This window comes from Ornithodoros turicata, chromosome 2 (genome assembly GCF_037126465.1).
Source record: "Ornithodoros turicata isolate Travis chromosome 2, ASM3712646v1, whole genome shotgun sequence".
In the NCBI taxonomy this organism is placed as follows: Eukaryota; Metazoa; Arthropoda; class Arachnida; order Ixodida; family Argasidae; genus Ornithodoros; species Ornithodoros turicata.
The window spans coordinates 49,538,694-49,551,409 of NC_088202.1; the positions used below are offsets into that span (position 1 = coordinate 49,538,694).

General features: G+C 44.8%; 1 protein-coding gene across 1 annotated transcript in view; it reads left to right on the forward strand.

The window, feature by feature from the left end:
* Nucleotides 1-1,452: 1,452 nt before the first annotated feature.
* The window catches only part of LOC135383441 (uncharacterized), a 67,107-nt gene continuing 55,843 nt past the window's right edge, over nt 1,453-12,716 (forward strand). The window contains exons 1-2 of the mRNA XM_064612889.1: nt 1,453-1,556; nt 2,658-2,838. Coding sequence (XP_064468959.1) covers nt 2,724-2,838 — 115 coding nt within the window. The 5' untranslated portion in view covers nt 1,453-1,556; nt 2,658-2,723. The remainder of the gene's footprint in view (nt 1,557-2,657; nt 2,839-12,716) is intronic.

Sequence of the window (12,716 nt, forward strand, 5' to 3'; positions counted from 1 at the left end):
GAATTTGTGCCACCGTGCTTCTCAAATCGCTAAAAATGTGAAAATGTTGCGAGAATAGTCAGTGTGTAAGAGACATTAAATTGCTATCGTTGATGGTTACGACCGTTGGAAGGACACTTGCAAGGCACCATGCAATGGCTAATAACCATCGGTACTTCTGGCGAATTGCACATTTCATGCGAATACACAGTCGCTCACACCTGAGGTGTCCATGACGAACTTGACTGTACTTGACTTTTCTCTTTGCATTGGTCATATTTTCATAAAACTCATTTGCAAAAATGGAAAATGGTATTTATGTTCCACTACCACTGCCTTACAGGACTCTGTGGCACAGCTGGGACAATTGCCTTCACGACCTTTGTCCTCACCTCAATTGCCTGCAGAGGATGTTCCTCTCATATCATCTCACCTCAACTTTCCTTCTAAGAATTTTGCTCGCCTCACCTCAATCTATTTCCTGAAATTTTTCTCACGTCAGTCTCTTTTCTGGAAATTTTCCCCACTTGACGCCACCTGAATCCTCCGTATGCAAGATTTTCTCACCCCACCTCAATCCTTTTTGCCGAAGTTTTTATTGCGTCGCCCGAACTCAACTGTTTGTTCCTGAAAATTTCCCTCACCGTACCTCACCCCATACCTTTTTCTGAAAAATTTCCTCCTATGAATTCAAGAGACGCTCAACGATGTGGAGCGGCTTCAGAGCTGTAACGTGTAATGGAGAACTTAACCGTGACTCTTTTTATCAGTTTTCGACATTACCAATGCTTACACTTAGACTGAAGAACGTCGTATCTGTATCAGATCCATCCATGTTCTATAACGCACAGAAAGAGTGCGGGCTAGCTGATATTCGCCCTGTGCTTGATTAAACAGTCTAGCTGTGACGGTGTCCGTCGTAACACTCAGAACATTCTTAAACCTGTTAGCTCACGGGTACGCTTGCCACTGAGGCGTGCCCGATGCACCGTACTGTGTACAATAATCACCGTGGAGTGACTTTTCTAGCATTTCCCGTCTTGCACGGTGAGAAATATCATGAGAGAATGCTTCTCTTTTCTCGCGCACACCTTCAAGCGAGCAGCCATCAATAATTATTTCGTAACGCTGCTTAGAGGCAGAGAGGCCAGACCTACTGGTGCTCTAGTACCGTACTACGGTACTATGCTTGCTGCTGCGCTGAGTCCTCGATATGTCGGCACAGTTCCCTTAGATGTCGGCCCAGGAAGCACATTAACATAGAGCGCTAGTCGCGACCTTGGCCACCGCTGTGAGGCCGACAACGGCGAGCTCTTTCATTAGCACCACCACCAGCGAGTCCTCGATATTTATGAGTACGTTTGCGGCTTGTACTTCAATCACCTTCGTGCATACTAGAATTACATAATTCTGAAACGTTTCTACAATTCTCGTCTTCTTCTAAATTGGTTGCTTCGGCAGTGAAGACAAAGATGTGGATATTTATGAGACGGCCATGAACGAATGGACGTCCGAAGCAGCTGCTACAACAGCTATATCTGAAGCCTTTTGGTGAAGACGTCAATTGTTTTGATCAGGTACGCAAAGCGCGCTATAGTGAGTGCCAACTCCAAGTGCACGCTGGTTCCCACAATATGAAACACATCATACCGCGTCAAGAGATAACGAAAGTGGTGAACTACTGTGAAGGACCTCTGGGCTGCATCACCACATGCATTACTTGGCTATCATTCAAGCTCCCGAACCTGCTCGATATCGTACTTGCTCGGTAGATACTGACAACTGGTGTTTCGCCTCTTCAGTAACTTCTTGACAAGTACGTTTCCTTGGAATATCCTTTGCACACCCTCTCGGCCCCTGCACTACGCGATGCACACCAATGGACACGTCGTTAGCTGCAGAACACACCGCTATCAAAAAGGAAAAGAAAAGAAAGGAAAGAGGACTTCTATGAGAGGAAAAAACTCCGAGATGAGCGACAAAGAGAGACATACACAACTCTCGTCTCGAGGGGCAACGGCCGTCTCGGGATTTTCGCTGTCATGGATACTTATCATCAGCTCGCTTGTTACTTAACCACCTTTTCAGAGGACTTCTAGTTTGTGCTTTCTGCGGATATGGAAAGGCAGAGAGAATGCGGAAAACTTGTTAAGTCGACTTTAGCACAATCGTCAGGTTTTCTGTTTCCTCATGCGTGGCGTTCCATGGCGTAGAATGTGCTTAGTAGACACAGGCAACACACCTCACCAATGTTTTCTTTCTCCTTGCAAAACTTGCTGCTATCGCACGGTATAGATGGTGTGTGCCTCTCCGCATGTTTCGTCCGTGAAATTCCACTCTTCCTAGAGCTCTAGTAAGCGGTCCTTATTGCTCTGTAATGGACAACACAGCTAACGTTGGAATAATGCAGGGTAAAACTTCATTCAGGGAAACCATACTCAACCCTCCTGCAAGTACACCAATTGCAGGTCGATATATGGTTCCAATAAAGGCTGTAAGAGTCATTAGCATGAGCGCTACTATGAATGAAGGCTCTAGTCCGCAATATTATGCTAAACGACTTCGAGATTTCTCACTCTGAAGATGCACTCGACATGAACTCAGTATCGATTCTTTTGCATCTGATTACGTCGCGGTACCAGCATGACGACGAACAAGTTTGCCTGCTCTTATTCCAGTGCCTAGATAAGCAGTACAGATGTGAATGCTGGATGCGGAGATCGAAGTGGCGTGCATGACTGGAGATGAGGACTTTTCTAGGCCTCCTGCCCGTCGTGTTCGCCGTAGCCCTTCCCTATGAGCTTCCAGACAAAATCCACACGCCTCTATTCAGGACCGGCAATACCGTTGCCAATCAAAGTGAGTGTATGCGAAATTACAGCAGTACCAGTCAGTTGTAACATGGAATGGACGTTCGACCTCGAAAGAGAAAGCCTTGGCGAGACAAAAAGAAAACGAAAATGGAAAACGAAATATGTAAAAGGATCTGTCTAGGGTGACATAATAGACTGATATGATTCAAAACTTCCCGGTTGCCATGAAAAATATCAATAATTTTGACAATGGCTGTGATTGTCTCAAGTAGATGCCAATCAGCGACGAATAGGGCAGGGTGCCCTCGAGAACTATCCAATGCTTGGTGGCTCAGGTGTATACTGTGAGCTCCCTCGGTTCCTCTTATATCGTGTCTAAACTAAAACTGCACACTGCCAACGCTATATCACTACTTTCTCACCAATGCCACCGTGAGAGTGAGACTGTATAGTAACATGTATATACTATTGTCTCGTAATGGAGTGCTGTAATTTCTGTGAGTGCGCGACATGTTGTGGATTTGCCATATGGTAAACTATTGAGAAGAAGCCTGGGCACCTCAAATGAGCAAAGATTCTCCAGGTAGACTAAAGCAGTCTCCAATATCGACACTCTTGCACTAACGCTGGGTGCAACACCCGAGCACACAGACACTCCTTTCATAATATTATGTCACGTGTTCTCCGTGAGCGTCCCCTGCATGCTTAATGGGTAGGTGGTTGTGGTGGTGTCGTTGTTTACGGACCTATTTCTCTTTTGGCGAGGTGTTGTTCGAGGTCACGAACCCAGCGAAGAACAGAGTAGGGAGTATGACTGCCCGATCGAATTGAGGTGTCTTCAGCGTAGAGGGAATCAGGAGGGAACACTACCCGAAGAAGTGTTGCATGTTGACTCATGAGCCAGCTCTCAAAGTGAACTGCCCGTATTCACCAAGCGACTTAAACCATTGTTTAGTGACGTCGGGTTTAAAACGATCACGTGGTCTCTCCGGCTGTGAAGACCGTTGACCACAACGCATGCGTATTATTCACATTCTCACGGGGTTGTTGAGGGGAGGGAGATAGTAGCAGACAACAGAAGGCCCGCGAAGAGGAAGGCTCCAGTTTTTTTATTTTATTTATTTATTATTATTATGAGGTTGATAAAGAAACGTTCAGGCGGCGCTGGCGCTGCTACAGGTGTTTGCTCGATGGTGTGTGGGTAGTCGGCGGATAAAGGTCAGCTATGCCGGTATCCTAAATAGTCGAAACGGTTGTGATATTCTGAAAGCCCACACCCAACTCTTCCCAAAATGCACCTTCATTCTCCCAGTTCGGTGGAGCACCATGTAAAAAAAAAAAGAAAAAGAAAAAAATAATTCATTCCGAAACACACGTGGGCGCAGCCATTTTTATGACGTAGATGCACCCGAACGGGCACTGTGACGTGTACGCGCTTTCGTACTTTTACGGCTACGGTACTTCGTACTTTTAGCTACGGCTTTTCGTGGCTTCATGTATCTGCTCTTCAAGATGGTGGACAGCCAGATTCCACTGGTTCAGCGATGAGTAAACAGTGCAGCAGCTGCGAACTCATTCGTGAACCAAGCTCTGTGCGATGTTGTGACTGGAATTCGTCGTTTGTGTTTTGTGAGCTTTGTATCAAGTCGCGTCTGCGTTAGCCCCTTTACATCACTTGCCTAATGTAGGGTCAATTATCTTAGGAAATTGACTGACGTTTCGATAGCCGTTTTAGCAAGAAAATGCCGACAACGTGTTATTTTTGCAGGAAAGAAAGCGTGCTACGTATTTGAGAAACCGCATAATGCTACGGGACAAGTTTTACATGCGATTTATCAATGTGTAACACCGTCGACGATGTTATGGAACAACGAGCGACGTAAACCGAAATACAAATCACATTTTAAACTTTTTTGTGGAATTCTGTGCATTTTACAGAAGCTTTCTTTGAATGACACACTCCCATGTCATGCTATGTCGTGTGGCACGCTATAAAGTACTGCATTTCATGTCTAACATCTGCATTTTGTTTTTACTGTGCACCGTAACACAAAAACATGCCCGCGAAAGCTCCAGAAGCCATGTGGTTGCACACCATGCATATGCAAAAGAAATACCAAAGCACATATTGCCACTTAGAAATGTTGTTTCGGGGGTGTGAAGAGTTAGGGCATAGCATAGGTCCTAGAAATCAAATCAGTGGATGCACCTTATCCCTCTGTAGAGTGCTATTTCAGCTCACAACTCAGCCTATGGGGTGTAAAATTTGGGGTGCAATTTATGTGACTGTCGTCATGTGTGACATCACTGGTCAGCATCTGCATTAATTCCGTACTCAGGAATTATTGCACAAATCACTTTGGATTTAATATTTATCATGTAGGACATGGTAAGCAATTTGTAAGATGCAACCATGACTGCAGCATTCTCGACTGCCTCTTACCTTTACAGTTAGATACACGTTACCAAACCATTCACAAAGGCCAGTCTTACAGGGCCCGTGTAACTAGAGTCTGCATGGAAGTTATGCTTATAACCATCGCACATGAAGTACAATTGTATATGCTTGGACATGCATCTATTATGTAGTGTATCATCTAGTCTTCTGAACCATATGCGTGGCTACATACAAAATTATTTTTTATGCGCATGCTGTTCCTTCCTAGTCATACATGCCCGCACGAATAACAGTAAATATATGTGAAGTGGAAATGAAGTGGAAAAAAACGATGCTAGTCTCTACCATCATTGTGCCCCTACAACCCCTTACTTGCGACTTACGTATGTCTTGTGAACAGGGAATATCTCAATAGAAAAGACGACACTTGTGTATTGTTTGGCAAGCAAATAAATCTCTTTATTTACAATTTCCATCAATCAGCAATGTTGGGACCTAGTGCAAATATAAATATCAACAAGGAAAGTGCTTACAAACTATTCCCATATACTCAAATGCAGATATGACAATTCTCTTTTTGTACCTCAGCACGGTACAGCTCCAAAATTAACGAACTGTGCAGGATCAGCTATCTTCAAATATTTCAAGAAGGGAATCACATGAAGCTCTAAGTAATAGGCTGGACAATCAAAGTTCCAAAAGACAAAATAGTTCCAGAAAAATCTGAATAATTGGTTGCCGTTGTGATATGTACTACTATGTACAGTTCATGAAGTGAACATGTTACACCATTGCATTGCCTCCATGTCAGCACTAGAACAGGCAGCTTTTCCGGTCGCTCTTTTCGTGTTTTTTCTGTTGTCTTTTTTTCATTTTTTGCAATAGCAAGCATGGCCACAAGGAAACACAAGCAGCAAAGGACAGGATGAGACAGCTACAACACAACTGCTAGCTCTGAACTGATATATTTACTAGCAGGCTCTGGAATATACACCCACATGCTGCTAAACAAATGACAATTTAACCAACAGAATCACGGACAAGAAAAAAAGGGTTATATATCTTCGCCATTTCCTCATTCTATTTTACAGGCAGCCGTGATATCACCCTCACTGTGCCCGTGCGTCCCCTTTGAGATAACGTATCTAGGACAGGAGCAAATCCAGCCGCGGACTACTTACACATGCATCTGTCTTGGATTTCTCTAACCACTTGTGGTTGAAACGCCGCCTTGATCTCTGTGTTCTGGAAATTTAGGTAGCATCCAGAGTCCCTACAATGTATTGCCAAGTTTCTCGAGGGCATCAAAAGTGTGTCCTTCGCTGCTTGAGTATCACTATGGCTCTCTATTACAAACTACCCCATTTCAACACAGTAGGAAACACAGATTTGTAAATAGCATCTGTTGATTGCACCCCCCCCCCTATATAGGATTATAGTGGATACTACATCTTGTGTGATAATATAAGTAACACAAGAAAGCTAGATTTGAAACCACTCTTACTTCGTAGTAGTAGTTTTTGTGTGAAGCTACGCAATTCCTGTCCACCAAATAATTTAAACCATATGTTTCACCTGCCAGCATGATAATCCCCTGAAAAGCAATTCTCAGCTTGGCTGGAACTACTGGTTCTAAAAGCTATCCCTAACATGTGTAGCATCAGGGAGGAAAGCCAAGGGGAACGGTGGAAAGGACAAACACACACACGGGCTATATTCTCACTGTGTAACAGCTGCTCTGGCCACTAAAATGAACATGTTCCAAATTAATGCAACATGGCTTGACAGGATACGCTGCTGAGAAATAAAATAGTGCGTAAATGTACAATACACAAGCACTTGTCATAACATGACAGTTTCCTTCTTGCATTCATGCGCTGCCATCACTTTAAGGAAGTACTCAACTGTATTACTACATTGCGTGGCATTCCACGCTCCTTTGACAAAACTTGAACAGAATTACATATCACAGAATAAAAGTACAGTGATTATAATTTGTGGCTTTCCATACACGCTTAATGGCCGCAGCAGTAATGCAGGAAGGCCACTCCTACACTCTAAAATCTGTACCTCTTAAAAACCCCTTTTATAAGGTTCATTTTTGCAAAAATGTACCGTTTATTTTATGCGGTACGAAAGCACCTAAAAGGTACAGCACTTTTAAGATTCTGCCGTCTGACAGGCACCCCCGTATAAGAGGTACAGCCGTGTAAGGGGTACTGGCGTCTAACAGGTACATCCATTTTAAAGGTACCGTCGTCTAAAGGGTACAACCGTCTAACAGGTACTGCCGTCTAACAGGTACGCCCGTTTAAGAGGTACATCGGTCTAAGAGGTGCATCGGTCTAAGAGGTACATCCGTCTAAGAGGTACGCCCGTCCAAGGGGTTACAGTTGTCTAAGAAGTATACAGTCCGCACACAACAGAGAGGAACATGTTTGTAGTGACGTAATCCGCACGTGACGTATGTCACGCACAGTAAAATGCACGACGCGCATCATGTATTGTGCGCTTATGCTTTGGTATCGGTAGTGGTAATACACACTCGCAGAAGTGTGCATCTGTAACATACGCGAAGGCGACCACCGTGTTGCAAGCACATGCGGAACAAAGACAAAAGGCGATCTGAATACTGATTCGCTCTTTATTTGACCTTCAGCGATTTCAGCAGCTGCGAAAGCCGTGGCTTTCTGTACGGCTTCTGGAATTCGTTGTCGCCCACGACATATATTTGCAGCAAGTCTAACAACTGGCCAAAAGCAGTTGGGTATGTCAAGTTTTTTACGTAGTAAACTCTCAAGCAGCACAGCAGCACAAACTCATATAAGCATGTCCGATAGTTCCAGCAGCACAGCCTCTCCGTCACTACACCAAACAAGGCTCTCCTGCCCGAAAAAGAGCTTCGGTCCCGGAGAGACCACCTCTTCGGGGACGGTCTGGAGAGGAACGCCGCAATTAGTTCGTGTTTGTGCCTTCCAAAAGATTTGTCTCAAACAAAGGAAGCAGTCCACATACCGTTGATATCAGGTCATACTTCGATTTTTTTTGGACGTAAGAATACGTCCACATCGACGAACGTCGGCGATTCTTTTCCTTCATGGCTCAAAAAGCCGCCAAGATGTTGGTCATCACCACCATAACTTGATCAAAGCATTTGCGGAATCTGACGTCGAATTCCAGTATCAGCTGAGAAACAAATGAAGTTTAGATATTAGAGATAAAACTACACTGTCGGCTTGAGCAGTAACAGAATAGCAAAACCGATCACTTCGCTTGATTTATTTTGATCGTATGAATAATTAGTGTTGACAAACTACATCGCTACGCCGTTAAGTGAAGACGTCATTCTGACCCATGTGTGTTTTGCTGACTGGCTACTCTTGCTGGTGCCTGACCTTCCAGCAAAGCAATGTATAAAGGTGATCAGATTTCCCTCCAGTTTAGAATTATAATTTTATTCCTTACTCGGGGAGCTGGATTCGAAAGTATCCATTGGAGTTGGCCATGCCACGGGGTAGTAGTGTTCGTTATACCGACGGGAGCTACATTGGCGCGCAGACTTGTGTTAACCAGTGGAGCGCGTGTCATTCGACGCTGAGACGCAGCTGGAAGCGAGGTTGGGATGATGCACTATCCCCTTGAAGGGAGGTCGATACGCACAGCGGATGAGGTCGCGTTTCGGCATCTCCATTGTGCGTACCGACCCTCCCTTCAACGGGATTGTAAATCATCCTGATCTCGTTTCCAGCTGTCCATCAGCGCCCGATGACCCGCAAGTGTACCCGCCACTGTATCTACATCGTGAAATATTTCAGAGCTACAACTGGGACGATAACCTGCAGCGCTAGACAAGCCTGAAATAATACACTGACGTGGAACGCTTCTAGGTTGTTAGAACCCCCAATGCAATCGCATACGCACTCTGGCAAGCTAGCGTTCACAAAGCTCACCCCACACGCACGTAGTTGTAGCGAAAATGAACAAGTTAAAGAGCAACTTACCATCAGGTACACCTTCCCGGCCTCTGCATGTCCCTTAACCGGTCAACTTAACCGTGCGAAGACGGCGGCTTCCTGATCACAAATAACCTTCACACGAGGACGTGGCTGCACTTATAACGCATGTTTCTTCCGTTGGTATCAAAAGTTCGATTCGCTAGATATGAGGCAAGATAAAGAAAAATTAAGAAACTGACCCGCCTGACCTCATGAAACCACTGGAAGGTGTGGCTTGTCGGTTCGTCGGCAGCTCATCTGCTCCGGAATGTTCTTTTTCTTTGTTTTCATGTTGGTCAAAAGAAAACCTGCCTCCTTCACGAACACACGGAGAGAGTTCAATCTCTTTCTGTTTTATCGATGTAAATACCCAATAAGCAATTAACTACGCCTATAATTAATGGCATTTTCCTTCCTCACTGTCTACTCTGTGTTCCTACTATACTTGAAACAGACGCAGACAATTTAAACAAAAATACCACGGTTGAGGCTCTTCAGCTGACGACACAGACATGAACTTTTATCATCTGCCGTGACTGAAACAATCATAATTGTAAATCAATCTTTATCTCCAAGTCCGTGCGACGTACATGCATTATCTGACTGCATCGAACCCTTTGGGGCGTTACTTGAACGCAAGAAGTGCTGAAAGCAGTAAAGCAGTGGAAAGCACAATAAGATTTTGCGCAAGGGATATTGCTTTATACGGTACAAGACACGGTACCTCATAAACTGACCGTGTACCCCATAAATATGCTTGTACCTCATGCATACAAAGCGAGGTCCTTTGTCTCGCCCAGTACCTCTTAAGGCAATTGCGGAAAAGCACTTATTTACCTGATATTTACCAGGTACAGCTCGATATAAGGTACGTTATAAGGTACCGATTTTAGAGTGTAAGTTGTGCTGAGAAACACCGCTTCCTGTTTACCATGGCTAAATGAAATGTACCTGACCTGATCCAAAGTAACTGTTCTGAGTCTGGAACACACAAACAGAAAAACACAACACAAGCCGCAACAATAACAGATAGGCAAATGAGCTGTGGGAAGCTCCACCTTGGGACAAAGTCAACAAGTGATGCACGAAAAGTCAATGAGTGCCTGAAATGCAACATCCCTGACAGGGCAGGGTAGCAGGAGGGTCCATGTTCAATTCCTGGTGTTAGCACTGACGTACTTTTTCATGAATTATTTGTTGACGTTTCCATGTGCCTGAGAACATGAACCATTCATCAACCACAGAATCGTCATGACGTGACGAGGGTACGTCATCCCAAAGAGACTCCCTTTCTTGCATGTGTCCTTAGGGCTGCTTACCACTGCAGAAAAAAAAAGGATTTAATGACAAGAAATGGATAGTCATGTTTACCCTATAATGATTTTGCACAACAGAAAGAAGATGTTTGAGAGCAAGTAAATTTTAAGACGAGACTTTCGCGCAGAAGGCTGCACTTCTTCAGGTCTAACATCAAGTTACAAAATTTCAGAATTTATAAGACATGTTGTAAGGTAGAGAGCGAGTAGAGCGAGGGTTGGTACAAACATACAAATAAAAATACAAACATGTGTAACAAAATAAAAAGGGGGTACGACTCCACCAGTTTCAAATAGACAAGGGATGAGTTGTATAGCATAATACATGATTGACCACGTTGGCCAGGTCAGTATTTGGCAAAAAACGCATTCACGGACGACACATTCAGGGAAACAGTGCTACAGGGTCTTGTCAACTCATCCCTTGCCGGCTTGAAACTGATGGAGTTGTACCCCCTTTTTATTTTATTATATATGTTTGTACCAACCCTCGCTCTCTACCTTACAACATGACTTACATACGCGGGGCGTTCAAGTCAAACCGGGACTTTTCATTTTTCGCAAAAGTAAAATGAACTTACAGGCGAGAAATTAGTTTTATTTTTCAACGTAATCCCCAGCTGCGCTAATGCACTTGTCCCAGCGTTTCACGAGGGCTTGGATGCCAGCAGCGTAGAAATCCTTACCGACGCGTAGCAGCCCTGATCGGACCGCATTTTGTGACCTCGTCGTCGCAGCTGAAGTGGCGGCCCCCAAGGAACGCATTCAGTGGCCCGAAGAGATGGAAATCGCTGGGGGCGAGGTCTGGAACGTAAGGGGGATGTGGCAGCAACTACCAGCCAAGTTCCTGTAAGGTGCATGTCGTGAGATGCGCGGTATGCGGGTGTGCATTGTCCTGTAGGAGGAGGACTCCTTTGGTGATGAGGCCCGGCTTTCCGAAACTGGATGTGTTCATGAATGATAGTGTTCAACGTTCCCACAAAAAGGTCCGTCTTTCGAGCCAGTTCGAGACATGTTATCCGCCGGTCCTTGAGGATCAGGCGCTCCACAAGTTGGATGTTCTCAGGAACTCTGACACTGGGCTCTGAGCCGCCCCGGCCGGGATCGTCCTGCACTGATGTACGGCCGTCTCGGAACCGTTTGCACCACTCAAAGTCTTTGCTGCGGCTAAGTGTATCGTGGCCATACTGAGCCCGCAGTCTTCTGTGAATTTCAGATGACTTTACGCCTTCATTCACGAGAAAGTTCATGGCAGTTCGCTGTTCGATGTGCGCGCTCACCTCGTTGTCAGCCATCTTGTCTAGCACGTGTCTCCTGTTTTGCACAAACTTGCAACGTGCACTACGTGGTGAACGCGGAGGCCTGTCGCGTGTGAAAATGATGAAAAAGACGTAGCGGGAGCTATTTGTACACTCAGGAGACAGAAAGTCCCGATTTGACTTGAACGGCCTCGTATTTTGGGATTTTGTAACTTCGTGTTAGACCTGAAGAAGTGCAGTCTTCTGCACGAAAGTCTCGTCTCATTAAAAGTTAGATGCTCTCAACAGTCTTCTTTCTGTTGTGAATCTCTATCGCGGGATACTTGCACATTGCTCTTCTACGTACTGAGATTTTGCAGTAAGATTATGGACTTTGGATAAAAAGACTACACAGCACTGCTCAGGTGCTTTTGCCTAGTGAACAGCATGTATGCAGTATGCACACAGTATTTGTAGACCCACTAAAAATGTAATGAATGTGGCACTGCCCACAGTAATGCTCCATGTGCAACCATAGGTCGGCGCAATCATGATCGCAATGTGTTATCAAAGCCTGATGATCGCCATCATGAGTGCGATCACGATGCACTGGCAAGGCTGCCGCGATCACGATCGCGCCGACCTATGAGTGCAACACAAGTATTGTAGAATGCAGGTATTTTAGCTTCCATGCCAATCGAGTACCACTGCCAAGTGTGAAGTTGTGGCAATAGTTCCCATTTTTCTTAGCTCTCAGAACACAGACAGTGAATTAATAAGAGTAGACAATGTTAACATGAATTCTGGGCTATTCTTCAATTAAACATTGGCAGATAGTAAAGGCACCTTCCTCAATGGACATTGATGACAGTGAAAATTCTAAAGCGTTATCAGAGACAACATCAGAGATAACGTCAGAAAGGATTGTATGTCCAACATTAATCCAGCTAACACTTAACAAAAATGTGCAAAAGGCA